Below are 27,972 nucleotides of genomic sequence, written 5' to 3' on the forward strand. Positions count from 1 at the left end.
CTTCTAGTATTTCTAGACCAACAATTAAAATAGGCGGAACAACCAAACGTAAACAATGGCTTTAAACGCAAATTTCTCGATAATCAAAACACATCGAAGCAATCTAACACCACCATCTGATATAGCAAACTTCCTTTATTGAATGGCATGGTTAAATAGTTTTCGTGAGAGTGGTTTGATTCTCGAGGAATTTGCGTTTAAAGCCATGGTTTTCGTTTGGTTGTTCCGCCTATTTCAATTGTTGGTCTAGATTTCTACTTTGCAAGATAGGTAGCCGGTTTGACAGTTCAATAGGTAGACTTGGCTTCACTCTTGGAGTGACTCATTATACTTCTTTCCTTTATTTAACGTTGGTCTCTGCTCCGCAATCTAGTGCCAATCACCGACGGACATCGATTGCCATCCATTGATGGCAATCGAATGTGCAGGAAGGCAGCTTCCACACCTGCGTAGGATATCGCACCCATTCAACATACATACATGGGGCGGGACCAACGGCTTTACTTCCCTTCTGAAGGAAGACGTGACCAGAGATTTTTATGCCTCAGAAAAATCCCACCGGATTGAACCCAGGCCCATTGGGCTGAGAAAGTAGTCACGGTTACCACTACACCACCGGCGCCAGCGTGACTCATTATACACAGAATCTAATTCTGATATGAATTTCTGCTTTGTTTATGTTTACATTCAGCACCATTACCAACAGATCACTCACACAGAGCACACAGATCACTTCTGGCTGTCAGTTCCACCGAGAAACGTTTCTTGGATCACCTTATCCAAGAGAAGAAGTGACAATACGGGGGCGAAAAAATGGACCACTTTTCTGCCAAACGTGAACCAGCTCCTGATTGGCCGATTACATGTGCGTAAGATAGAGATAGAGATAGATAAAGATAGAGATAGAGATAGAAATAAAAGAGGAACAAGCCAATTGTCACCTCTTCCTCTTAGCAGCTTTTCGAGCATATCACGCACGACCAACAACAGAAAAGAGCACAACAGCTTTTCCAAACAGAATTTCTGAAACCCTTTTCTCGTGGCGTCACCTACGCAAACCAACAACATCAACGGGTTAGGGAAAGTTTCCCCTATATCTGAGGCGGCTGACAATTTGCGTTCGGTTGGCAAAAAAAACTATCAAAATTTTGTTTATAAAAGTTGATAGTACCTTTTTATTTATTGTTGCACAATTTTTATTTTTCCTTGATTTATTTTCCGTCGATCTTGTTTTCCGTGCTGAGTACCAACGCTATCACACTTAGGAATTATTACCGTATTCGGTAATTTTTTACCGAACTTTCAAAAGCTCAACGTTCGGTAATCAGTTCGGTAATCGAGATGACTACCGAACGATCCGAAATTATTTTTTTTACGAACTGTCAACATTATTGAACGTTTCGGTAGTTTTTTTTACCGAAAGGTTCGGAATTTTTTACCAAACTGTTTCGTAAATAGAAAATATTCGATCTTCTTTTTTTTTTTTAAATAATCTACACACTTAGAAATTATTGCCGATTTCGGTAATTTTTACCGAAATCTGAACAGCTGAACTGTTCGGTAAAATTTATGCAATTCAATTCAATTGCTTTTCAGCTACTTTGAAACTAAATCTCCACTAAAATGACAGGATTTGATCATTTAAGCAAGGTTGAACATGTTTTGAAATTATTTTCAAGTTCAATAGCCTTTAAAATGAAGGTCAAAATTTTACCGAACGTTCAGCTGTTCTGATTTCGGTAAAATTTACCGAACACGAAAAGAAAATCTTAGTGTGTATTCGGTTTATTTATATCAAAAACTCTTGCTGTGTGAATATCAACCTCGTTAAGAATTCGATTCCATACCTTGTCCCTCGCCTTGCCCATCACCAAACCTTATACCCCGGACAGACTATCCCGCATAAACGCGAACCATAAATTGACCTTACCGATAATGGTTATAAATTGTTTATAATCCCTCCTTAACTTTAACTGAAATGGTTTTGGAACCTTACATGAACGTTTGTGTGATAAAGTTTTAACCTTATGTATTATGGTTTTTAGGAAGCGGACCTTACAAATAATGGGTTGTTAAGAACCATTACCATTTCAAATTCTTGTTTTCTCCATACATTTTCGGAAAGAGAACTATATTAGAACGTTTTTACTTATGGTTTGAGAACATTAATGGTTATGGTTATGGTAACCAGTAAGGTCCATGAATGGTTTTGTAACATCGATAAACTTTATGTGGAATATATCGCGAATTGGTTGCCTGTAAATTACTGATTACCAATTCACGATATATTTCACGTAAAGTTGAGCGATAATACAAAACGATTAATGGACCTTACTGACTACCATAACCATAATCATTAATGTTCTCAAACCATAAGTAAAAACGTTCTAATATAGTTCTCTTTCCGAAAATGTATGGAGAAAACAAGAATTTGGAATGGTAATGGTTCTTAACGACCCATTATTTGTAAGGTCCGCTTCCTAAAAACCATAATACATAAGGTTAAAACTTTATCACACAAACGTTCATGTAAGGTTCCAAAACCATTTCAGTTAAAGTTTAGGAGGGATTATAAACAATTTATAACCATTATCGGTAAGGTCAAGTGATGGTTTGCGTTTATGCGGGATGGCTTATATCATGTAATATAGGCTGTCTTGCAATGAGCACTCATACATAGGATTTCCAGTGAAAACTAGATGTATGAGTGCTCATTACAAGACAGCCTATATTACATGATATAAGCCATAGTCTGTACGGGGTATTAGCATAGAGGTAACTCTAAGACCACTGGGTCCCGAAGAAAATCATTATTATTGTTGGCTCACTCAGTACCAGAACAACGGTCCCAAGCAGTCCCAAGCTATTTCACTCACCCCTGCATGTTCTGCATGAATCCACACACCCCTGATGTTATCTGTCAAACTTTCATAGCGAATCAAAACAAACATAGTGTACTAATAGAATTTCAACTAGAATAGGGTACGTTAATCGTTTGCTTGGGACCAATAGGCTACTAAAGTGTTGAGCCAATTTAAAATCGTTAGTTTCGTATTGATTGTTGGTATTAGGCTGGTTCATCTCTACTGGTATGTTCGGTAGTTTTTCACCGAGTACGGCGTTTGTCTCATTTGACAGTTTGTACTGTAATTTTTGCACTGAGTTCGTTGATTTTATAATCAGATTACCGGAAATTCGTCCAAACTTTACTGAAAATTGGTCAAATGAATTCTGTTTACCGAAAAATCTTCGTTCAGCGAATATTTTCGGTAATAAATCAGGCATAACATTTGATAACGGCACAAAGCATTTGTAAACAAACTTTCTAAGGCCCTGTACACGCGAACCAAAGTACACCTACGCAAACCAACAACATCATCGGATTAGGGCAACTATCACCTTTCCTAAAGTGGTATTGGTTTGCGTGGGCGTACTTTGGTACGCGTGTAAAGGGCCTTAGAAAGTTTTTGCACAAATGCTTTTGTGCCATTATCAAATGTTATGCCTGAACTTACCGAACAAGCAAAACTTAGCTGAGTGTGTACCGATGCCAGGGAGGCAGTTCCCATACATCGACCCTACCTATCGACCCATCGACCGGGGACCAACGGCTTTATAGTACGTTCAGACTACAGAGTTATAACTTGTTATAGCGCTATCTTGTTGGTGGTTTCTGTGTTGCAATTATTTGACAACCGTTATAACATGTTATAGCTCTCCAGTCTGGACAGCGTTTTTCTTCCCTTCCTAATGCCTTGTTCAGACTACAGAGTTATAACATGTTAAAACGGTTGTCAAATAATTGCAATACAGTAGCCACCATCAAGATAGCGCTATAACATGTTATAACTCTATAGTCTGAACGTACTATAAGGAAGGCGTGATCAGAGATGTTATGCCGAGTGTTATGCCTTAGAACATCCCGGTGGCACCGACTGGGTCTGAACCACAGTTGACAAAATCATGAAAAAATCACCAGCATTCACTATGAAATGAGTTTTTCATCCATAATGAACTTTGATGAATTTTAGTGATTTTTTCAGCCCTGGTCTGAACCCAGGCCTGGGTCTGAACCTTTACTTTTTGAATTGAGGGATCCCAGTTTGCCCCTCGTTGCCCCAAGAGGATAAAACATTATGTTTTAAACCTTCGGTACCTAAGCTATTCAGTCCTAAAAAAATAGATATTGCTAGTCGCATAGAAGTATTGAGCGAAAACCCGAAATTTGATAACTTAAAAAAAATATAACTCAAAAACGAAAAAAAAAACACATCGCTGATTTTTTTATATGTTGTGTAAAAAAAGCCTAAATAAATTTTCAAGAAAAATATAAAAAACATATTGTCTACGAATCATGAAAACGGAAAAAAAAACCAAATACAATCAATATTTTTCAATACAAAATCCCATTTTTTAATATCATTATATTTGAAAAAAAAATTTAATTACGTTTAATTTTATATTTTGATCTTTGAAATCAAAAGTTATAAATTTAAAAAAAAAAGGTATTTTTGAAAAAAAAAACGATTTTTTGGACCACCCTTACATGGAAATGGTGACCCTAATGACAAAATAAAAAAATACGGGTCTAATATTTTGCGATAAGGAACAAAACTACCAATTTTTACTTCATTCTTTTTTTATCATAAATTTATTTGGTAAGGCTCAACCGAATTACCTTTACAGAGCCGAGGATTCTTGGTCACTATACAATACATCTTAAAACTGTAGTCAAAAGGTACAACACAATAAACACTTTATCTTCCGCCATCCAAAAAGCCTCCTCCATCAGAACTGGAGCCGCTTCCAGTGGTTTCATTGTGTTGCAGTTACGCCATCGTGGGGGCTTCCATTACAGCAATGGACGCAAAACGTGGTCAACACTCACACACTCATCACAAGCGGTTGCTTTCCAAAGTCGACGACGCATCGACCGAAAGAACTGCTGATGAAGAACAATGAGTAGGACCACACAATGGTTGCTGCCGAGAAAACAGACGATCGCATGGCACACATCGAGAGTGGCCTGCTTTTGTCGACAGCCGAGTGAACACTGATTTACGAAATTCTGAGAATCACTATACCGTTTTGCTATGGAGTGGCTGTATATGTAACATACAGAGAATGATGTAAGTAGGTCATGCAGACGATGCAATGATATTTTTGATCTTTTTTTTTATTTCTTGTTCTGTATACGCTTCCGACTAAACCAGCAAGCTTTTTATTTATAACAATGTAGTGATAATGTTAATGCTAGAGTTATTCAAGATTGCTTTCATGTCATTGGCCACATCTTGCTGAACCTTATTAATGAATCATTACAAACTGGACATGTGCCACTAATTTGGAAGGAATCCTTAGTAGTCCCTATTCAAAAAGTTGCTGGAACGATTAAAGCCGAAGAGTTTCGTCCCATCAACATGTTGCACACATTAGAGAAAATTTTAGAACTTGTTGTTAAAGGCCAGCTGTTGGAGTATTTAAATAGTAATAGTTTGTTGATACCAGAACAATCGGGATATCGGGAAGGTCATTCTTGTGAAACCGCGTTGAATTTGGTATTAGCGAAGTGGAAAAATAACTTGGAGTGTAAAGATACGATTGTTGCTGTTTTTTTGGATCTAAAACGCGCTTTTTAAACAATTTCTAGGCCCTTATTGTTAAGATCAATCAAGCGCTTTGGAATTACGAGTACTGCATATAAATGGTTTGAAAGCTACTTGTCTGACAGAACTCAACGGACTGTTTTTAATGATTCTGTTTCCAGTCCCGTGGGGAATAACCTTGGAGTGCCCCAGGGAAGTGTATTAGGGCCCCTGTTATTTATTATGTATATTAATGACTTGCGACGTGTTTTACGGTTTTGCGACATCTATCTTTTTGCAGATGATACTGTGTTATTTATTGCAGCTAAGGATTTAGATGATGCCGTTTTACACTTGAATGAAGATTTGCGTTCTCTAAGTAGATGGTTGAAGTATAAGCAGTTAAAATTGAATTCAAATAAAACTAAATTTATGGTAATTTCGCGGAATCGAGTAAATGAGAACGTCTCTGTTGTAATTGATGATGAGACTATTGATCGTGTGCGGGAGATTAAATATCTTGGCGTGATTATTGATGACACACTTAAGTTAAACTCTCACATTGACAATGTCATCAAGAAAATTGCCAAGAAGTATGGAATTCTATGTCGACTGAAAAACGATTTAACCATTGCCAGTAAAATACAGCTATACAAATCAATCATCTATCCTCATCTTGACTTTTGCCCTTCCATTTTATTTCTGGCCAATGCAACACAAATATCGAGATTACAGCGCTTGCAGAGTAAAATAATGCGTTTGATTTTGAGATGTAATAGATTCACTTCCTCAACTTTGATGTTAGACGCCTTACAATGGTTGTCGGTGAAGCAAAGAATTGTATATTTGACTATGGTGTTCATTTTTAAAGTAGTTAATGGTTTGCTGCCTCGATATTTGTGTGACCGAATTGAAAGAGGAAGTGACTTTCATAGATATAATACTAGAAACGCGGTTGAAACCAAAACACCACATATCTTGGACTTGTGCTTCACAAAATTCATTATATTTTAAATAGGAATAAATGTTTTCAATTCGATGCCTAGACATATCAAATATTCAGCCGCACTTACAGAATTTAAAAGACACTGCATTTCACACGTTAAAACTGTCTTTTGAACAGTTACCAGTGATTTTTTATGAATTGACAAATTATGTATCTTGACGAAGTTATCTCTAACGGATTATTTTATATGGATAGCTGTCATAACGACTTTTTAATAATTATTGTAGCACTGCACAAACTATTTCTGTTCGCCACGAGGGTGATGATGGATTTTTAATATTTGATTTAATAGTAGATTAATTTAAAAAAATAGTAGTCTACAAAGGTTTGAGCCTCGCGCGCGTATTACGGATATAGAGGACTGAATTTAACATTTGATGCACAAAAAATGCAATTTTGAAGCTTATTTGAAAGATACCTTAAGTTAGTAGTAAGTTTTCTGGTAAATGTTAGGGGTTCGTGAGCATTCCTGACATTGCTGAAAATTATGATAGCATCAGATTGCGGGGTTGCTAGTGTAATAGGATGCTTTGTTGATTGTTCATTAACTCTTGATTGCTTGTAATACTTATGAATATTTTAGGTGGACAAAAAGGCGAACTAAGAGGGTGACGCCTGAGCTTTTCCACATTTATATCGCTGTGAAGCAACTGTAAACTCTAGAGGGAATTTATATCTGTAACTGAAACCAGTTCGATTTTGTTTGCCAACCTGGTTAAAATGTCATATATAATTATCTTAAAGATAAATCGTCCAGCTCAAACCTTTGTAGGGGTAAGAGGTGGGACCATCATCATCAAAGTAGTTATGTAGTACAACGGCGCCGGTGGTGTTGTGGTAAGCGTGATTACCTCTCACCCCAGCAGGCCTGGGTTCAATCCCAGTCGGCGCCGCCGGGATGTTCTGAGGCATAACATCTCTGATCACGCCTTCCTTCGGAAGGGAAGTAAAGCCGTTGGACCCCGGTTCATGAGTTGATGGGTCGATAGGTGGTAGGGTCCAGGTGTGGGAGCTGCCTTCCTGGCGCGTCGGTAGCATTGGTGCTCAGCACGGAAAACAAGATCGATGAAAAACAAACCAAAGGAAAAAAAAACATTGTAGTATGACGCACACACTTGCGTAGATTCTCTACAATTCCCGTTCGGCAGAAAAAGCCCAAGTCTGTTAATCGCAACGTTCGGTCTCCAATTTTATTGCATTGGACCGCAGCTCGGTATATCTCATCTTCCGTTCATGCGGTCTCGACTAGCATCCTGCGATTTCCACATAATTGTAAGCAAATCTTACCATCCCCGGTTGGGTGTGGGCATTTGCGCCTCCACTTCGCGTTTTCTAGGGCGTTAATCTCGGACACACGTGATTTCAGGCATTAAATTTGCGTCATCATGTTGAGATTATTCCATAATTTCATAAAATATTTTTTTAGCCAAAATAAATTGAAGGCACCCTGTTATTAGGTTAATAAGCACATAGGTTTTGTAGTTTGATAATTATTAGAAGATTGCTTGTGCAATTATTCATGTATTGTAGAAATAAAGAAATAAGTAATTAAATTAAATTATATAGAATCAAAGAAACATATTAAGTACAAAAACTTTCTAGCTTCAACACACAAAAATAAAATTGGCAACATTGCTCCAGCGTAAAAAAGGGTTGGATATACAGTTCATTTGGCTCAATCCCAGCCAGTTCGTTCCTATATGTGACTCTCTCTATGATTTCCTATTCTGCTACCTGTATGGTAATGGCATTGGTGAGACTTTATATTTCCATATAAATACAATCAATTGATTATTTTATGCTGCTCGACATTGACATACGCCGTGTTTTAGCTTGTCGTTCAATTTAATAAACAATTTGAGATTAACTACTGCTAGCACATTTGACTAGAGCCCACATTCAAACTATCAACTGATAAGATGCTATACTAGCATTGATTCCTGCTATGACTAAGAGCATCCAAGTATTGTATGTTCAATGCTATATTGTCTATTGCAGGCAACCACTCTGGCCTGATTTGCAAAATAGTAAATAGGTAGCACTCAAACGCTGATAAAGAATAATTATGACATTTCACTTTGACCTTATCAATCGTCATTGTGACTTTCGCAACCGCACATCTTAAAGTAACCTTATTTTAGGGTATGATGCCAGGTTGCACTTTGGGACGAAAGGTGATTCAAATATGACATGCACGGGGTGAGTATCCTGGAATTTGTGACACTACGTGTAATAAGTTTGGGGAAATACAAGACATAGGGTGGAGGAGACTTAAACTCGATAAAAGTGTAGAAATAATATTTGAATCGCACCCAAAATAAAATCAATAAAATCAATTAATAGACTTCAGAGCTGCCCCGTTATCGCATCATTGAAGCCACAGCACACATTCCTGGAGTTCGATTCCCGGTTCGGTGGAGGAACATTTTGGGTTGGAAGTTTACTCGACTTCTCTGGGCATAGGGTATAGGCATGCATAAGCCACAAAATATATAAACCATATCATGCGTGCGTCATATTTATCTTAACATAATACTTTTTTTCCGTACTGTTCTGCCCGATTTGTTTACAATAGCGGCCTCGTGCTAAGCCTTAGCATCTATCCTTTTCAAAGAGCATCAAATTTCAACCTGAACAAACGGGAAATCAATAGTGATAATAAATTTAATATTTTTTTTTTTCAATTGCGTCTACTATGATGATGATGGTCCCACCTCTTACCCCTACAAAGGTTTGAGCTGGACGTTTGATCTTTAAGATAATTAAATGTGACAATTTAACTAGGTTTGCAAAGAAAATCGAACAGGTTACAGTTGCAGATATAAATTCCCTCTAGAGTTTACAACACACAACACAGCGATATAAATGTGGAAAAGCTCAGGCGTCCACCTCTTTTTGTCTACCTAAAATATACATAAGTATTACAAGCAATCAAGAGTTAATGAACAATCAACAAAGTATCCTATTACACTAGCAAGCCCGTAATCTGATGCTATCATAATTTTCAGCAATGCCAGGAATGCTCACGAACCCCCGACATTTGCCAAAAAACTTAATACCAACTCAAGGCATCTTCCAAATAAGATTCAAAATTACATTTTTTGTGTATCAAATTCTAAATTCAGTCCTCTATATCTGTACTACGCACGCGAGGCTCAAACCTTTGTAGACTACTTTTATTTTATTAATCTACTACTATTAAATCAAATATTCCGTCGGTGATTGGCACTAGATTGCGGAACAGAGACCGACGTTAAATAAAGGAAAGAAGTAAATCAAATATTAAAAATCCATCATCACCATCGTGGCGAACAAAAATAGTTTTTGCAGTGCAGTCTAAACTCATCACATGTACCTAACCACAACAACCGAACAATAGATCACTAGCAATTGAGGATATCCCGCCGGGTAACAAACGGAAATTAAGAACAATGATAATAAATTTATAATAATGTTTTTCAACTGGGAAGACCTTCTCTGATTTTCATGAAACATTGCATAATTTAGATAGAGCTGGAATTAGGGCGTCACAGCTTTTGTAAACAATGTCTTCTCTTGATGATTTCTAGAAAGTCAAGGCTTGTTCACGCAAATCAACATCACCATCTGAAATCATCGAGAGAAGTCATTGTTTACAAAAACTGTTACGCCCTAATTCCAGCTTTATCTAGAATTGTTAGTTATGAGCAATCAATCACATGTGTTATGAAATTCAACCATTTTGAATCTTGCAATTTTCTTAAAATGGCATAGGCCGGAACAAACCTCAAGTTTTTCTTTAAAAAAAATGTACGGATGATTGCCAAATGTATCTATGACGCGTTCAAGTACAGAAAATACGTTGTTTAGGGATGCCAAACATTACTTATCACATCGTAGTTTATCCAAAAGTCAATGATGATACTATTTACAGCCATTAAATTAAAACACCCGATATAATGCTACAATACCTAGCGAGTACATACTGATTTATCAATTGATGAAACACAGAACAACATACCGGCAGTGTTATGAGTTTAGTGATTTTCACACCACCACCCAGCGAGTGCGGAAATCAATGAAGCGCACGGTAAACAAATTGAACGATCTTCAGCTGTTATTTCCAAGTCCGACAACGAGGTTTATTTATTCAATTGATTCCCTGCACGCCGACACTCCGTGAAGATGCATTCGAATGCACCAAATCGGATCGACGCACCATTCATCACCATCTCTCGTAAATACTAATGACCCGTAGTGTCATTTGAGCAACTGGACGCGCGTACATTGAGATTGTATTTTAATAACTTTTCACATGCATTTGTACTGTGCAGTCCACTTCTCTCATTTCCAGTCTAGTGGATCGGTGGTTAGTCGCTCACAGCCCACTAACAGGAGTGGATTACATTTGTATATATGTATACGTTCTGAATGTTCTATCAGCGACCGTGAGAATCAGATCATACAATAAGGCATAGCGTGAAGAATCAGTGCACTACACTAAGGCAGTCGGTGGTCTAGTCAAATGTAAATAGGATTTGCAAAACTCCTGTATTCGTTTACAATTTACTATATAGCTCGTTATCACGTTAAGACGTCCGAATAAAATCACCGGTGTACTTACATTTCATCAGTGAGTGCCAGAAACATCTTCCATCTACGGAAAGTGGTAAGTGTTTTATTCAAAACGGTAACTCAAACAAAACTGAACTCGAAACGAACCCCCGCAGAGTGGAACAGTTTATGTGGAAAAGTATGAAAATCAATCTGAAATCATTTTGAATTTGTAAAGATGCTGATATTTGATTCAGAACATCAATTCATCCCTAACTGCAAATATTGAAGCTCAAGAATATATTATCTCCAACGTGTGAACAGTGAGTGCATGTGACTTAAATAGCATACCGTCCAGTGTCGAACTGCAGACGGTATTGATTTCCATACAAAATATAAAGATATAAGTTTCCATAAACTGATCTAAATTGATTAAACATAGAAAATAACCGGTCGTTGAAAATCGATGTTGTCCAAAGTTAAATACAGCACGGTAAATATCGTTCACTGATAAGCTTGTTGTCGGCGTGAGAATAGTTGTTTACACACGCACAAGATATGAAACTACAAGGTCATTACCACAATGAGAAGTGGTAGAATATTCAAAACAAATTTGGATTTGATGAATAACCCTATACTGTATAAATGGTTCTTATTTTGCGGTATAAGCTGATACATCTTTGATTATTTATGTATCAAAAATGATAAAGAAATAACGAGAAAGATACTAAAAAGATACAAAATCATAAGTTTGCGTGTGTGCGTGAGTGCGTGTGCGCGTGTGTGTGTGTGTGTGTGTGTGTGTGTGTGTGTGTGTGTGTGTGTGTGTGTGTGTGTGTGTGTGTGTGTGTGTGTGTATATGTGTGTGTGTGTGTGTGTGTGTGTGTGTGTGTGTGTGTGTGTGTGTGTGTGTGTGTGTGTGTGTGTGTGTGTGTGTGTGTGTGCGTGTGTTTGTATGTGTGTGTGTGTGTGTGTGTGTGTGTGTGTGTGTGTGTGTGTGTGTGTGTGTGTCAGTGATTTTTTTAATAAGGTTTGGGGAAGCTTCAAAATGCTTGGCCTGTAGTGAAGTTAACACGGTGCGGTATCCTGAATAAATTTGTTATGGTTATTTTGCTAAACGACGTGTTTGGGGCATCATCCAAACAATTTATGGAATAGTTCAATCATTTAGGTTATCGTTCTGTGGTATATTTTTATTAGGGATCTACTAGGTGCCTAGTGCAACTCCACTAAAACCCATTCCTTACTTTCTCCTCTGCATTGACCGCCCCGGGACCACGGTGAAGCGATCACTTCGGGGGTTGGCTGGGCTCATGCACTGTTCATACTCTCAGCGATAGCTGGCGTTACTAGATCGCTGCTCTTCTCTCCATTTACGCTGCAGTCCCACTGTTCGACTGTCCGACAGTATTTGAGCGACTACCCTGCTGACGGCATTTCAAGTGCCCTCCTCTCGATACATTTATTCGACGACATTCTCCACGTTAAGGACGGACATCTCCCTTCGCACTGTCTCACCTTGGACGTGTCCGAACCGTTGCAGATATTTCTTGAAGCAGCCGTGGCCAGACAGGAACTGCGTTAGGTGGAAGTTGACTTTCAGGTCACCCAAGTCGAAAGAATCGTTATTAGTCTATGTGTCCATCTACCGTTCTCAGCCGTGTTCCACTCCTGTTGCCACTTAGCCAACGACTCCGCTCTCACAACTTTCCATACTCTTTCGGCTTCTCTCCTCCTGTCGCACTCGCTGTCCTCCGCCAGGGTGATGCCGATAGGGTTCATTCTGGCGATAACGCATACTGCTTCCGACGAGATGGTTCTTTACGCCCTCACGACTCGCATGGCCGTGAGCCGGAACGTACTGCTCAGTTTCCTTTGGTTCTGCTTCGTTTCCAGCACTGTACCTCAGTATCGACGACGTCGAGTGTAAAACCGAACTGTCAGTGCGAACCTCAACCTTAGGTAGGTTTTACAAATCAAACGATTAAACTGACGTTTGTCGGAAAACAAATTTGTTATATCTCTCCGACAATCCGTGCGCACTCTCCATGCATTTCGTTAGCCTGTTTAGTATGATGCTCTCCAAGAGTTGTCCGACTGTATCCAGCTGGCATATAGGCTTATACGATGCTCGATCCCCGGCGGTTTTCCTGGTTTCAGCAGCAACACTAGCTGTATCTTCCAGTTGTCAGGGAACATGTCCGGGACGCCTCGATTGCCATTTTCAATGCCACGTTGGGGATTCCATCCGGACCGGGAGCTTTCTTCGCCTTCAATCCTTTCGCCTCTGCTCGTAGGTGACTTCAACGTTATCTTCCTCTCCTTCTCAGTACGGTGTATGTGGCCAGGTAGTTAGGTCATGCTTCGGGAATAGTCCTTCCACGATGACTTTCAGCTTCTCTTGGTACAGTGGGCTTAGTTAGTCCTTTGATATTTACCATCACGACTCCGTATGCGTCGCCCCAGGGGATGGCATAAGCGTCTCGGCACAGCTCCTTCAAACAGTTTAACTTGCTCTGCTTTATCTCCCGTTTAAGTGCGGCCCTGGCCGCTCCGAGCACTTTTCCACGTTACTATCTGTCTGCTTCTGTTCTTGCTCTCTGAACACGTCTTCTAGATCTGAGACAACTAGCGCGTAGGGTGCTCAGTGCCTCGTTCCACCAGTAATCTGGACTCTGTCTATTATTTGACTAAAGTTTCCTCGGCGTGGTCATGTCACATGCTCGAAAGCCTTCGTCTTGCACTTCCGGTAGCAAATTCTCGTCCTCCGTACTGCCCCAGTATTCCGTTGGCCGATGCCATATTGGATCTTTTTTTGGTTTGTTTTCCGTGCTGAGCACCAATTCTACCTACGCCAGGGAGACAGCTCCGACACCTGGACCCTACCTATCGACCCATCAACTCATTAACCGGGGACCAACGGCTTTACTTCCCTTCCGAAGGAAAGCGTGATCAGAGATGTTATGCCTCAGAACATCTCGGCGCCGACTGGGATTGAACCCAGGCCTGCTGGGATGAGAGGCAATCACGCTTACCACTATATCACCGGGGATGCTATGGGTATATCCTTCACACACTCTCCAATTCACGTTTTCAACCAACGACGGACTGCAAGTGATGTCGATAATGGACTCCGTTCCTCAGTATCGACGAAGATACACTAGCCAGAAGACGTATCTTGCTACTGCTTGACCTAGAGTTGTTCGGCATGATTCTTGCTACCGCATTGATGGCCTTACCTGCCTTCTCGCAGGCATAGTCAACGTGGCTGTTGAAGTTTTGCCGGTCATCGATCATCACTCCTGCGTATTATAAAGAAAACTGGCAACTTGGCCTAAATCCAAGCGACAGACACAGCAGCGCTGTACTCGAGCAAAGGTGGAAGCAGCGCATAGAAAAATGAGCAAATGCACAAACCTTTCTTCTGAGGATGGAACCTTTGCTATTTAATTCGATCGAAGCATTTACCTTTGAGCGGCAGATGACGCGATTGTGCTTGTCTCATGCCGGTCGTTTGAGAAAATGGAAGAGTTGCCAGTCTTCATGATATGTTGTCTTCGGTATTATGCTTCAGTGATAGGAAAAACTCAAAAACTGAAATCACATGAGTTCATTGCCATGCGAAATGCGCAAATATCACCGATGAGTTTTCAGGTTAAAAATATCATTTGCTTTATATTGCGTTATCGATTGTCATTAGTTTTGTATTGCATCTTTTGATGGAAAACTAACAAACCATGTATGAGCATGCTATCAATTAATGTTTGAACGGATCTTATAAGTTTTAACCTGGAATGATTGTTTGGCATTGTGAGTGTGAGTGCGTAAATATACATAAGAATCTCAAACGTGAGATTTGTTTGCCAGATTCGCAAGCGAGTTTATTCTCTCAGGGAGGCTCAATGAATGTGATTTGAGATTGATTTTCCGAACACTGATGCTTATATATTATCACTATATTATGCACTGAGGCTAGAAAATCATCATGTGTTCATTTTATACGAATTTATTCATTCTCCAAAAACTTTTTTGAACGCTACAGTCTACTGTAAAATTTGCCATAACATTTTTCGTAAGAAATATAAACAGAGGATGTAAGAGGCAGTTCATATGCAACGTCAACATTTAAGGGGGAGGGGGGTCCACGATCCATACAAATTTTAATAAAACATCACTTAAGAAATCCTCACTTACATTTTATGTAGATGCCATTTCTCAATGAACATTTCAAATGGTCCTATCTGCTTTAATCGATTCTCTTAGCGGCGCTGGTGGTGTAGTGGTAAGCGTGATTGCCTCTCACCCCAGCAGGCCTGGGTTCAATCCAAGTCGGCGCCGCCGGGATGTTCTGAGGCATAACATCTCTGATCACGGGGAATTAAAGCCGTTGGTCCCCGGTTCATGAGTTGATGGGTCGATAGGTAGGGTCCAGGTGTGGGAGCTGCCTTCCTGGCGTCGGTAGCATTGGTGCTCAGCACGGAAAACAAGATCGACGGAAAACAAATCCAAGGAAAAAAAAATCGATTCTCTTCATCGGCTTTCTCTTTTCATAACGACTGCTATGCAAAAAGATTTCGCGCTAATTCTACCACATAGTTTGATAAAGGAGGTTCTTATCTAGCGTCCAAAACGTCAAATACAACGGGGAAAAGTTTTGCAACTGAGTTATTGACGAAAGAGAAAGTCGATGAAGAGAATCGATCAATGCAGATAGGACCTTTTGAAATTTTTATCTACATTTGTTGTGCGTGCATTACACTGATGCAAAAATTGAAAATTTCGCTCCACAGTGTTCAAACGGTTCCTATTTGGTTTCTATCTACTCATTTAGTAAGAAACTGACTTGACACAAACCATTTGATGTTTATATGGAAATTACTATACGAAAACCAAATTTTGTATTCATATCTATCTAATAATTAACCCTATTACTCTGCTGTAAAAATTAATAACTGTACTTGTAGTAAATTTTCACAGCTACAACTTTGTTCCAGATCAAATGTAAGGATCAAAAGTTATTAATGATTCAAGACACTATTGTCTTATGATTATGCTCAATCAGCAGGCAACATTGGTGTTTCTGGCGTGTAGAATAGAGCTAAAACATCATGCTACTACAGAATACAGTGTTGCCCACAAAACAGTTGCTTGATCATGCCATAAGATTATCAATCTCTTAAACAATTAATAACTATTTAATTTGATGTTTAGCTGAAAAACAATTTTCAGCAAAGTTGTAGCTGATAAAGTTTTCCATAAGAATAACTATAGGAAATTGTAACGGTGCAACATGGAAGAAGAATAGAATACTACGAAGAAAAAGTTTGATTTCCTTATAGTAATTCCCAAATAAACTTCAAACCTTGGGAGGCTAATCTAGACCCCATTTGGAACCGCTTGAGCACTGTGGAGCGAAAATGTCAAATTTTGCATCCGACTAGCGTGCATGTATTCATGATAAAGTAGCTCAAGAAATATTTATCTTGTTGAGATAGATCGCGGTCAGAAAATTCTAGTGGAAGATAATAAACTTGCACTTATTGACCATTCATCTGCATGCGACATGTGTACATTCACTGCCTTTCCATTCGCATAATGAAAATTTAAATATGGGGCATCGATTTTTCAGACTTAAATTTTGTGAAGAGGGATTTCTCCTCACCTATCCAATATCTCGTTTCTAATTGAACGAGATCCGCTTCCAGTGCTTTCACGAAAATAGCACTTCGATTCCCGAAGGAAAACTTGACGGTATTCTTCATTTTAACGCCACTCATTATCAAATTGTTTGCTTCCAAGGGCAACGACAAAAGCGACCGAGTTGTAGGCAAAGAACAAAGCGCTCCGGACAATCACTTGATCGAGTAAACAAACTGTCGATAGTGATCGATACCGAAAGACACAACTGCTGCTGGTTCTACAGTTAAAGGCGAACTAATTTTCTGACTTGAAATTGTGTACATTACTGATAAAAGTTTTACCAACTGTTTATTGATGAAATGTTCATGGAAAACATTTCTATATGTTCGGAATCATGAGAAAATTGCATTATTGTTTGACGCAAAAAATGGTTCTACGATGACGATGGATTTTCAAAATGGGAGTTGTTCATGTTTGTTGAAAAATTAGACTAAAACTTATCGCAAAATTAGGCATATCTATTTTTTTTTCTCAAACTTTATGTTTTCCACAAACCGTTTTCACGTGCACAATTCAATGGATTTTTGTTTAATTACTGCTTATTAGGGCGGAACAAATATGTTTTTGAAAAAACAAATCAAGGGCGACTGTCAAGTATAATTCCGAAATAAAATAATTTATAATAAATGGCTTCCGATTTTTTCATTTTATACAATGTTCAATGTTTTTATTGGAATCTCCCATGATGACCCAAAGAATGTTGGGACAAATTATGCAAAAAATGACTCCATCAATCGAATGATGCGCCAGAATAATCTTCATTGCCAAATCATTGGCATCACTATGTGTAGAGGACAAATCAAAACTCGAATAAAAGAAAATATAAATAATACATAGCATGTAAGCAAAACATTGTAACTATTGTTTTGAGTCCACTTTTGCTTAAAAAATAGATAATTAAAAGAAGAAAACAAATTGTTCCGACCTTGCGTACTGCAATAGAGAAAATCCTTATTAACCTTGGGCCACTTGTACTATTTAAAGGAAACATGTTCGCTAGTGACAGCGATCTCCAATTTTGGTACCCATGGCTGTTCGTTAATGACGTAGACTCATTTTTGGATATTCCAAAGCCCTCCCTCCCCTCGTAAACATTCATGAATAAAAAAAAATCAAAAAAACGGAAATTATCACATCATATATTTAGTATACGAAGTTGGTATCTTCAGCAAAGTTGCTAAAATTTGCATTATCTACAACTTTGCTCAAAAGACTAGCGAATAGTGTATGCTTCCAGCTGATTTTGACATTTTGTTTTAGATCGCAAAGTGGTTTCGTAGGGTCACAAATGTTAAAACCAACATGGATTACTGTTTAATCACTCCCTTAAAACAGTAATCAGCGCTTTTCTCCACACAGCAAAAAATTAATTTTGATATTACATCAAAGTGGATGCACTTCAATCGTGTCAAAAATATGGTATAATATTACTTGCCAAAAAGGACAAAATCATCATCAATACAGCGCATGAACTAACATTACGCTGCTTTTACTGCATTTGTTTATTTTTGTGGCCATAAAAATTACATGAGATTTTCGACATGATTGAAGTGCATCCTCTTGGATGTAATATTAAAAATAATTTTTTGCTATGTAAGACTGCTGCCGAAATACAACTTCCAATTAAAACCAAAATATCAAGAATTGAGGTATAGTGTAGAACAATTTTTTATTTGGTTTGAGGTCCTCTCCCTAATAAAATTGTCATGGTTATTTTGCTTAACGACGTGTTCTGGGTATCTTCCAAACCATTAGTGGAAAAGTTCAATTATTTGGGTTATCGTTCGTTTATGGTTATTTTTTATTAGGGCTATCACCCTGTTTCGGGAGTACCAGTCACCCTCAGAGACGATGTTTTATAAGAGAGAATAAAAGTAAATCTGGTTGCACGGCCAACAATGTTATTTTGTCTGCAAGGTTTGGCAACCCGCAGTTTTGTGTTTACTTCGAGTGACTTTCAATTTGAGCGAATATATTTTTAATCATTTCGGTAGTATCGGTATTCATATGATTATTTGAATAATAAATTTTTGACAACACTGAGAGAAACCAAATATACTACACAGCAGAAATAAATGTAATATCGACCAACGTAATTCAAGCTGATGTATGAAATACATGCAGCTGTTTGGATGTAACATTCAACAACTTTTTTTCTGTGTGCATTGAAGAGAATATTTTACAGAGCGTTGCGTAAAATTATGCAATCTACGATTCATGCTTCCTACCCTGTATGAATGAAATCTCTATTTCTTTTCCGAATGGACGTATCTGCTTTTGAAAACAATGCATTTACTCGTCGATTTGGCTTAGCTGATAGCTCGCTCACGCATGCTAGCACTACCATCGCTAACTGATAGTGGTGTTAGTATGCGTGAGTGAATAAGCCATTCTTTAGCCTGAATAAGCTCTTATTAAACATTCAATGTTTGTTGAGGCTAAACCGACGATTAAATGCATTGTTTACAAAAGCAGATACGTCCCTTGAAAAAAGTAATCGAGAAATCCCTTTTTTGAAGTCTTTCGCTAAATTCACTATCTTGACAGATTACACCGGAAACGCCTTGATCATCGTTACAGGGCCGGTGTATATGTTTTTCGTTGCACTGGAGTGCATATTTCGTGAGGACATAACGAGAATACAGCAGAATAACAATAATATTCCAGCCCAGTTTGCTACCTTGATGATGCTATTGCAAATCACTATTTCTGAAGACTGTCACGATGTTCACATAAAACTATAGATGATAAGCGAACCCCACACGGTAAGAAATATTGTCAATACTTACAAGTATTGACAATAATATTGATGATGTGAATACAGAAATATTGTCAATACCGATGTATTGACGTCAATATAAAATGTATTGACAATACGATTATTGTCAATAAAAGCAATCGTGTACGGTCCACAATAGGTCAAAAATGCCACGCAAAACCAGTGCTTAAAACATGACACAGTCATGACATGGCAGTCGATCAGCGGCTTAGTAATTTAAAAAAAATTACTATTTGAAATTGATCTAAATAAAAAAAAATCTCAACAGATTTTACTTGTTTTTTATTTGTATTTCAAAAGTCAAATAGTATCCAATTGCACTTTTCATACGCAAACTAATTTATAATTAGTTGGTTGGTTAAAGGTTGTTAAATATCAACCGCCATCGCAATACTCCTCAAGCTTTCCCCGTGAAGCGCTCATGTTTATTTACATTGCTCAATTGAAACCGCGTTTGACGGTTCGATTGGAACTTTTGGCTTCAGTCTTCGCGCGTCTCTTATTAAACATCGTCTCTGGCCACCCTGTTTAAATAAAACAAATAAGTTGCTCCACTATTGGGTCACTTACCCTATGGGAAGAGTTCCATCTACCCACGTTTTTAAGCATGGCGCTAAAATTTGCCGTGCATGGTAGTGATGTTACGAACGAGCCGATCAAAGCAGAAACGGAACATTCCATTCCTCGCTCATTTCTTTACCATAGGATATCCCACTACTACTAGCGCAGTTTACCATAGGTAGGTTGCTTGCAACAACGAGCCATGGATATGTTTCATGTAACGAGCATAGATGTAGCATAACTATCTCTACTACGATCAGAGGAAATTATATGATAGCGAAATACCAGTGAAGAGCTATGCGCTTTGAAAAACCTTCACTGTACATAAGCTTTGTAGGAGTAGCTTGTTTGCGAACTATAATAGATATTGTCGGTCAAGTTGGACACCGGAAAACCCCACGCCCACACGCTGTACGTTATACATAACATCGGTCATAGTGCGCATTACGGTGCATCATTATGCGAATACAGCGTACTATGTCCGACACTATGTTAACGTACAGAACAAGAGTAAAATCGATTGACGCTTGTGGGGTTTTCCAGTTTTCAACTGTACCGATAATAACCAAAGCAAAAGAATTGAACTGCATGCGCTGTCTTCAATTTTGAGCCTCTCTATGTTACGACATACGATGCGCAACATGAACTTTGGAGAAGTATTAGTGTACTGAAGACCGACCAACATAGCAGTACTTTTCCACTGCTAGGAGAGCCTCTCAAACCGTGTTCTGTTTTGGAATAAATACCACGCAAGTAATATTCTTATTTCTTATTCGAGTGATTTTGTACTGCTGGTGAAATAAACTACACTTGAATTTTTGGCATTATTACGCACGATATCGACGGTATACAGAAACATTGTAGAAATCTGTTTATCTTTATGGTGAAAGTGAAAAAAATCTCCTCCGGATTGTGTTTAAGGTATATACTTTTCATGATCAAGGTAAAACGTGTTAAATAAAAGATTACTCTATCGAAACTTGATTTCGATAGTTTCGATCAACTAAAATCCATTTTTAATCAATGTATTATTCGATCGGTCAATGTGCGTTTCAAACTTCGAGAAACTTCGTTTATGTTAATTAGATGCACTCTCTTCTCTTTATTCTTTCACCGCACTCGCAGCATTGCATAAACATGTGTATCGGCAAACAATTAGGGTTCCGTATAAATCTAGTAGCTTTGATCTTTCTTTTACAAACAAAAGAAAATTCGAACATTCCGTAAATGTCACACATCAGCAGCGTTTTAATTCATTCACTTTTATATGTGTTATAATTATAAATAACGTTTTTTTTTTATTCTGATAATGTAAATTCACGTGGATCCCTATATATTTCGCATCGACGCAGTAAAGATCACGATACAAACATGTATAATATCTATGTACATACATTGCAGGAATATTTGATGCAACATGTCTCTCAACCGCCGTGCAACATACAACATGCTGCTGAGGAGCAGCGAAAATCGTTCCGTGCCATTCTGCAACTGTGAATATCCTGCCGTGACACGGTCACGACTTACGGCCAACAAGGTTGAGCGCTGCCGATGTGGCGAGGATACCTCAACGCGGTTTGACTGGACCTGGGATGTTGACTGCGGACATCCCGAAACGAAGATCACCAATGGAACGGAAATCGTGTTCCACCCCGTATACAGCCAAGGTACTTCAGTTATACGGGGAACTCAACCCTTGCAGCACGGAATGCACCATTACTGGGAAATCAAGATACTCAGCCAGCTAGCCGGAACGGATATCGTGAGTAGATTTATTGTAAATTAAAATTATCGTTTTCGTGTGCTATTTATAAGGAAAAAATCATCCTGCATAATGTCTTAAGGTGATACTCTAAGGAAGCCTTAGCGTGAAACTTCAAAGGCACAAATGTCAGCTTCCACAAAACATACAAATTTGAAATTGCTACTCTCTGTTTGTAGTAGCACAGCAAACAAGGAGTAGCAATTTCAAATTTGTATGTTTTGTGGAGGCTGACATTTGTGCCTTTAAAGTTTCACGCTAAGGCTTCCTTAGAGTATCACCTTAATTTTATGAGCGGCGCCGGTGATGTAGTGGTAAGCGTGATTACCTCTCACCTCAGCAGGCCTGGGTTCAATCCCAGTCGGCGTCGCCGGGATGTTCTGAGGCATAACATCTCTGATCACGCCTTTCTTCGGGAAGTAAAGCCGTTGGTCCCCGGTTCATGAGTTGGTTGGTCGATAGGGAGGGTCCATCCCTGGTGTCGGTAGCATTGGTGCTCAGCACGGAAAACAAGATCGACGAAAAACAAATCAAGGGAAAAAAATAACTTAATTTTCCCAAATTTGAAACGTTTTTATGTTTAGCAAAATATTAGGAAAAAAATATCAAATATCCAATAAAATCAGTTTGTTTTTCCTTAGATTTCAGAAAAAAATTCCATGTAAACATATTTTTTTTTCTATCTCATCATGGAAAAAAAACTGGACCCTTATCAAAACCGAAAGGTCGATATTTTGACGTAGGACAACGTCTGTGATTTCTATATGGGGGTACACTTTGTGAAAACCGAAAATGGAACATGTAACAAAATTATGAAAGATTTTGAACGTTAATAACTTAGCTACCCCTGGACCAATTTCAATAATTTTATCACCAATCGATCAGAAATATTTCTACGCATCTGCTTATTTTAAGACTTTATCATTTTTTAAAATGTCACTATTGAAAATTGCATGAATGTGCAACTGTTGCTATGATAATTAACATTTTCACCGATTGCCTGCGGGAATCGATTTCCCTAACACAGGTTTCAACGTTGAATTCCATCCGGTCTTACCAAACGGTGTTAATTCATTCACCGCGTGGTGAGTGGTGGTGTTCTCCAGTACACAACGAAAGGCTCCCCGCAAGCAGCTAGCTATCAACGCTGGCCTCAACGGCGGTGTCCGGTTGTCGGCAGCAGTGCCTTCGGTGCGTGGCGTTGAACATTGTTCCTCCAGTACACAACGAAAGGCTGCCTGCAAGTAGCAAGCTGCAGCTCACTTGCGCATCCATAGATGGAGGAATAAGCCGCACCACTATTGATCGGATTCAGTAGCTCTTCGTGAGTCGCCATCTATGTCAAGCGCATCATACTAAAGATTATAAACAGAGAGAACCCCGCTCAAGTTCCTATTCATACACAAAACACAAGCTTCTGCTGCAGCTAACAAATAAGATTTATTATATAAGACCACGTAGTCCTACGTCGTCATTACGTACAACCCCATAAGGCTGTCCGTTATAGTTTTTTAGTTTATTGAGTCCAACTTTATGCCATGATGACTACCAAAAATTTTATTTTCCAATCTTTTTAGAAGAATCAAAACGTAATTATTTTTTCGGAGCGGTAAACTGCCGTTATACACATAACTGTCCCATGTTCTATGCAATCCTTATGTACCGTGGGAATCTTATGTGTATAACGGCAGTAAACTTCCCCTTACGTTTCGGTAAGCATAGCACCAGAAGAAATTTATCATCATGTTGAGATTTTACATACTAGTCGTTAATCAAACGTAGAACATTTCTGTAAATACATCAATGATGTAACATCATATTAACCATTCATGTTTTTCGATACATTGTAATGGCGACCCAAAAAATTGTGTTTCTTGCTCCATCTACCGTTGAAAAAGGTCAGTAAAAATCACCAAGGAGTGTGAATATAGCATTTATTTTCATTTTGCAGCATTTGGTGGGGCAATGGAAGCACAAGTCAATCCAAAGCCGAGGATAAAGGAAGGGTAATGGCTGAATAGTCTATGCGGACCACTTGAACGCCATGGGAAAAGGAAGGGATTGAAGAGTTTGGTTATTGGGGGTTTTGAGAAAATGACACATAGTACTAGATTTGTGACGCAAAATGTAAAGAAACCGAAAATCCACCTCTCACTGATTCATCCTTTCACATATATACCAAATTGATATTTTAAAGCAACCATCAACATATACAGACAAGATTTACGCGCTGCAAGGTGCGTGAAAGAGCTCGGCACATTCGGTGTTGATGTTGGCTCGCTTATAACTTTTTTGGTTGTGTTTTCCAAAGAAATTGATCGAAATTGTACCAAAAGTGCTTCTGAACGTGTTTCGCAGTTGGGGGTGGTGAAATTCGTGAATTCGCGGTTTATGGTCAGTGAAAATTCCGTGTCACAAAATTGCTCACCGAGTTCCCTTTTTTGCCGTTTGACGACGACGGGTTTGCGAGAGAAAAATAAGCATCGGGAATTTTCTCCCGGATGTATTGATTTGGTGAGTACGTTCCAGTTGGAGATTGTTCTTATACATATCTCGATTGCATTTTCGAGGGGACGTTCGGAGAGCTTTGAGATTTAGGCGTTGTTGCATTTGCGGGCAGATGAGTTGGTCACCGGTAAGGGCCAGTAAGTGCTGCCAGCAGATAAATCAAGAGGTATTCGAAACAAAATTGATAAGAAATGTCCATTCAAATCGATTTAATACAGAACAAATTTCAAAACTATATACGTGCCAGATTTGGAAATAATATTTTTTGAATCTGGAAGTGTGTTTATGATACCATTATCCATTTGATAAAGGTAGAGTGAACATGCGGGGCTTATTGTAAGTAAAAGTGACCTCAGAGTGGTCGTGAATTACCAGGCATTCTGAAATGGGTCACTGGAGCTGCAATAGAGCTAACACCTTCTAACTCCCGGACTAAACCTGCTTTAATTTAAGGGTAATAAAAAGCAGTTTTCTTCCATAATAACACTGCCGGACAGTGGGGGTTAGATTGTACACACACACACACACACACACCATCAAAATATACAGACAATGTATGAAAAGGCTAGTTGCCAGTTGCTTTAAAGGCTAGTTGCCTCCCTAAGCGGACCCCCCGCATCCATCCAAAGTTGATGAAATTTTGGATTTTGGTTCCATTTGACATCCCTAATAAACAAATACCATAAACGATCTATATCCCGAATGGGTAAACTATCTCACAAATGGTTTGGGTGATACCCCGAACACGTCGTTAAGCTCTCTTTAATGGTTATTTTTATTAGGGATGCATATTGCGAATATGCAGTATCCTCAATACCCCTAAATAACCCAAATATTTTCATTAATTACATTTTGTATATTACATGAATATTAGTCTGAAATGATATGCAGAAATTATGAAGACAAACAAATACAGTTTTAGCCATCTCAGAAGCGCTCTCATCGCAAAGAACTAGAAAGCAAAAGAGTGGATCATATTTTTAATATACTATATTTGATTTCAGTTACAATTAGATACTCAACATATTGTTTTTTATTTATGATTGCCTACACACTTAGATTCTTTTGCCTAATCTCGACAATCCAATTGGCGATATGGGTGCACACTAAGATTTTTTTACAGTAGGGTGGGTAGTGGAGGAACTAAGAGAGTTTATTGAAAATAAATAAACGATGTACCTACAATTTTTAGACGACAATCTATAGCCTACAATCTCTATTTTTCTAGAAAAATATTACTTTGTTATTAACTTGTATACATTTTGACGTAGGACTACGTCTTTGATTTCTATATCAGGGTTACACTTTGTGAAAACCAAAAATGGAACATGTAACAAATTAAGAAAGATTTTGAACGTTAATAACTCAGCTGCCCCAATGCTTCCGAATGTTGATTTTCAACAAGAAACTATTGAAAAACTGGTAAATGTCCAGCATTGTCCAAAGCGTCGAATTAACTAACAAATCCACCAATTACCTACATGCATATGCTGCTTCCCCAGCACAGTCGTCAGATAGTAGTAAGTAGACGAAACAAGTCGAAGTGGCATTCGCCTCCGATCCTCGGGCGCGTGCGAATAGGGAGGATGGAAATGCGTAACATTTTGCACACTCATCGCCATATTCAGAACCAAACGCAAATTCTTCGAGATAACCACCATCCGTCGGCTGGCTCGCCTGGCGGCTTTTATACCACTTGGTTGCACATAATTCTGCTTTAACCTGAAAAGATTTAAAAGAGCGCTGATGTAATTTTAGCTTCAGACGGCGTGGTGAACAGCAATAGCATCAGTAGGAAGGTGGTGGCTAGTCCACTCCTTCACACCCAACAAGCAACTGGTCGTGGCAAAGGAGGAAAAGGTCTGGTAAAGGAGGTGCCAAGCGTCATCGCAAAGTTCTTCGAGATAACCGCCATCGGTCGTCTGGCTCGCTGTGGGGGTGTCAAACGTATCTCCGGTCTGATCTATGAGGTGTGCTGAATGTGTTCCTGGAAAATGAGGTCCTTGATGCTGTCACCTACACTAAACACGCCATGGATGTCTTCTTCAATAAAACGGCCCTTTTCAGGGCCATCAAGCTTACATCAGTAAAGAGTTGGAATAGAATTTATCTGTGCTTGTTTGTCCATATTCAGAACCTCAAGCCCCCAACGACCACACAAAATGCTCTCCAGAGTTGTAATCTTGTAACCAAACTTGGAAGCAGGGGTGCAAGTGATTTTGATTGATTCTCTTAATCAACTTTCTTTTTGAAAAAGATTACTACAAATGTGGTACGCCTTCAATTCAAAAACGGAAAGAGCTGAGATAATAGATAATTGATCAATTAAAAGAACTAAATGCTCTTCACATTTATTCCGTCCACTAGCGGTCCTACGTCAAGCTTCCGTTCATGCTTCTAGGCACAGACCCTTCTACTTTTTAGAAAACTCGTCTTCCATTAATAGGAACACTGTTCCAGTAGTTGTGGCAGTGTTTAACCTTGGTTCTTATAATAGTAGGATGCCATGGTTTCTTATGGAGTCCACTATCATAGGAACACTACCAACAATCAATACGAAACTAACGATTTTAAATTGGCTCACTACTTGACTAGCCTATTGGTCCCAAGCAAACGATTAACATATCCCATTCTAGTCGAAATTCTAGTACTACGCAATGTTTGTTTTGATTCGCTATGAAAGTTTGACAGGTAAAATGAGGGGTTATTGGTTTTTCCTATGTTTCGAGGGGTGAATCGATTAGCTTGGGACCGAAGAGAGTACCAGAGCTGAGCCAAAAAGTTGAGCACGTTATTCCGGGACCTTCTAGTCTTAGAGTTACCTCTATGACACTACCGCAACTATAGGTGCAAAGGGGTGAAAATCTTGAGTAAAATTCATTATTTTCCCTTAATTTTTGGGCTAATTTTAGTTTTGAAAAATGCAAATATGCTACCGATGACAAATAATTGTATTCGAGTTTTCATCACTATTCTGGCACAACCCCTATACCGCAACTATAGGTACACCACTATAACTGGAAAACTATTTTTTATATTTTTTTCCAACGGGCCAACCCCCAGATTTGTGCCATTAGGTGAGAAAACCACTCTTTGAAAATTTCAGCTCGTTTGGATGCAACACGAGCTGGCACTCTTGAATTAAAATTTATATGGGAATATTGGTTGAAATGTATGGAGAAATAACATTCCTATAACGATACATAGAACCCTAATCCTTAATGAATTTGTTATGGCTATTTTGTCGAACGACGTGTCTGGGGTATCGTCCAAACTATTTGTGGAAAAGTTCGACTATTTGGGTTATTGTTCGTTTATGGTTAGGGCTATCGTTTCGATTTTGAAAATTATGATCGAACCTGTTTTTAATCTTTAATTAGCAGGATTTAGTGCAACAATATTACCCAACATATTAATTACATCAGATTTGTATGATTTTATGTTAATTTTCACCACCAAAAAATCATTAACTTTCAACGCTTGAACAAAGAAAACAGAAGAGGTCATACACAGAATATGCACGTAAATATGACGAACT

At 38.6% G+C, this 27,972-nt stretch overlaps 2 protein-coding genes across 3 annotated transcripts in view; one reads left to right on the plus strand and one right to left on the minus strand.

Moving 5' to 3' along the window:
• Window positions 1–21,100, minus strand: part of LOC135710405 (uncharacterized) — a 183,169-nt gene extending 162,069 nt beyond the window's left edge. Inside the window, exon 1 of the mRNA XM_065232974.1 lies at window positions 21,094–21,100. Coding sequence (XP_065089046.1) covers window positions 21,094–21,100 — 7 coding nt within the window. The remainder of the gene's footprint in view (window positions 1–21,093) is intronic.
• Window positions 10,918–27,972, plus strand: part of LOC135710410 (SPRY domain-containing SOCS box protein 3) — a 36,353-nt gene continuing 19,298 nt past the window's right edge. The window contains exons 1-2 of one of the 2 annotated variants that reach the window (XM_065232981.1): window positions 10,918–11,239; window positions 21,566–21,926. In XM_065232981.1, the coding sequence (XP_065089053.1) occupies window positions 21,582–21,926 (345 nt within the window). In that variant the 5' untranslated portion in view covers window positions 10,918–11,239; window positions 21,566–21,581. Of the gene's footprint in view, window positions 11,240–21,089; window positions 21,108–21,565; window positions 21,927–27,972 lie in introns of those variants that run through there. The other variant, XM_065232982.1, reaches the window with a different exon arrangement.

The sequence above is a fragment of the Ochlerotatus camptorhynchus genome, unplaced genomic scaffold (genome assembly GCF_037179485.1).
Source record: "Ochlerotatus camptorhynchus isolate MF236.1 unplaced genomic scaffold, CSIRO-AGI_Acam_v1.1 ptg000380l, whole genome shotgun sequence".
Lineage (NCBI taxonomy): Eukaryota > Metazoa > Arthropoda > Insecta > Diptera > Culicidae > Ochlerotatus > Ochlerotatus camptorhynchus.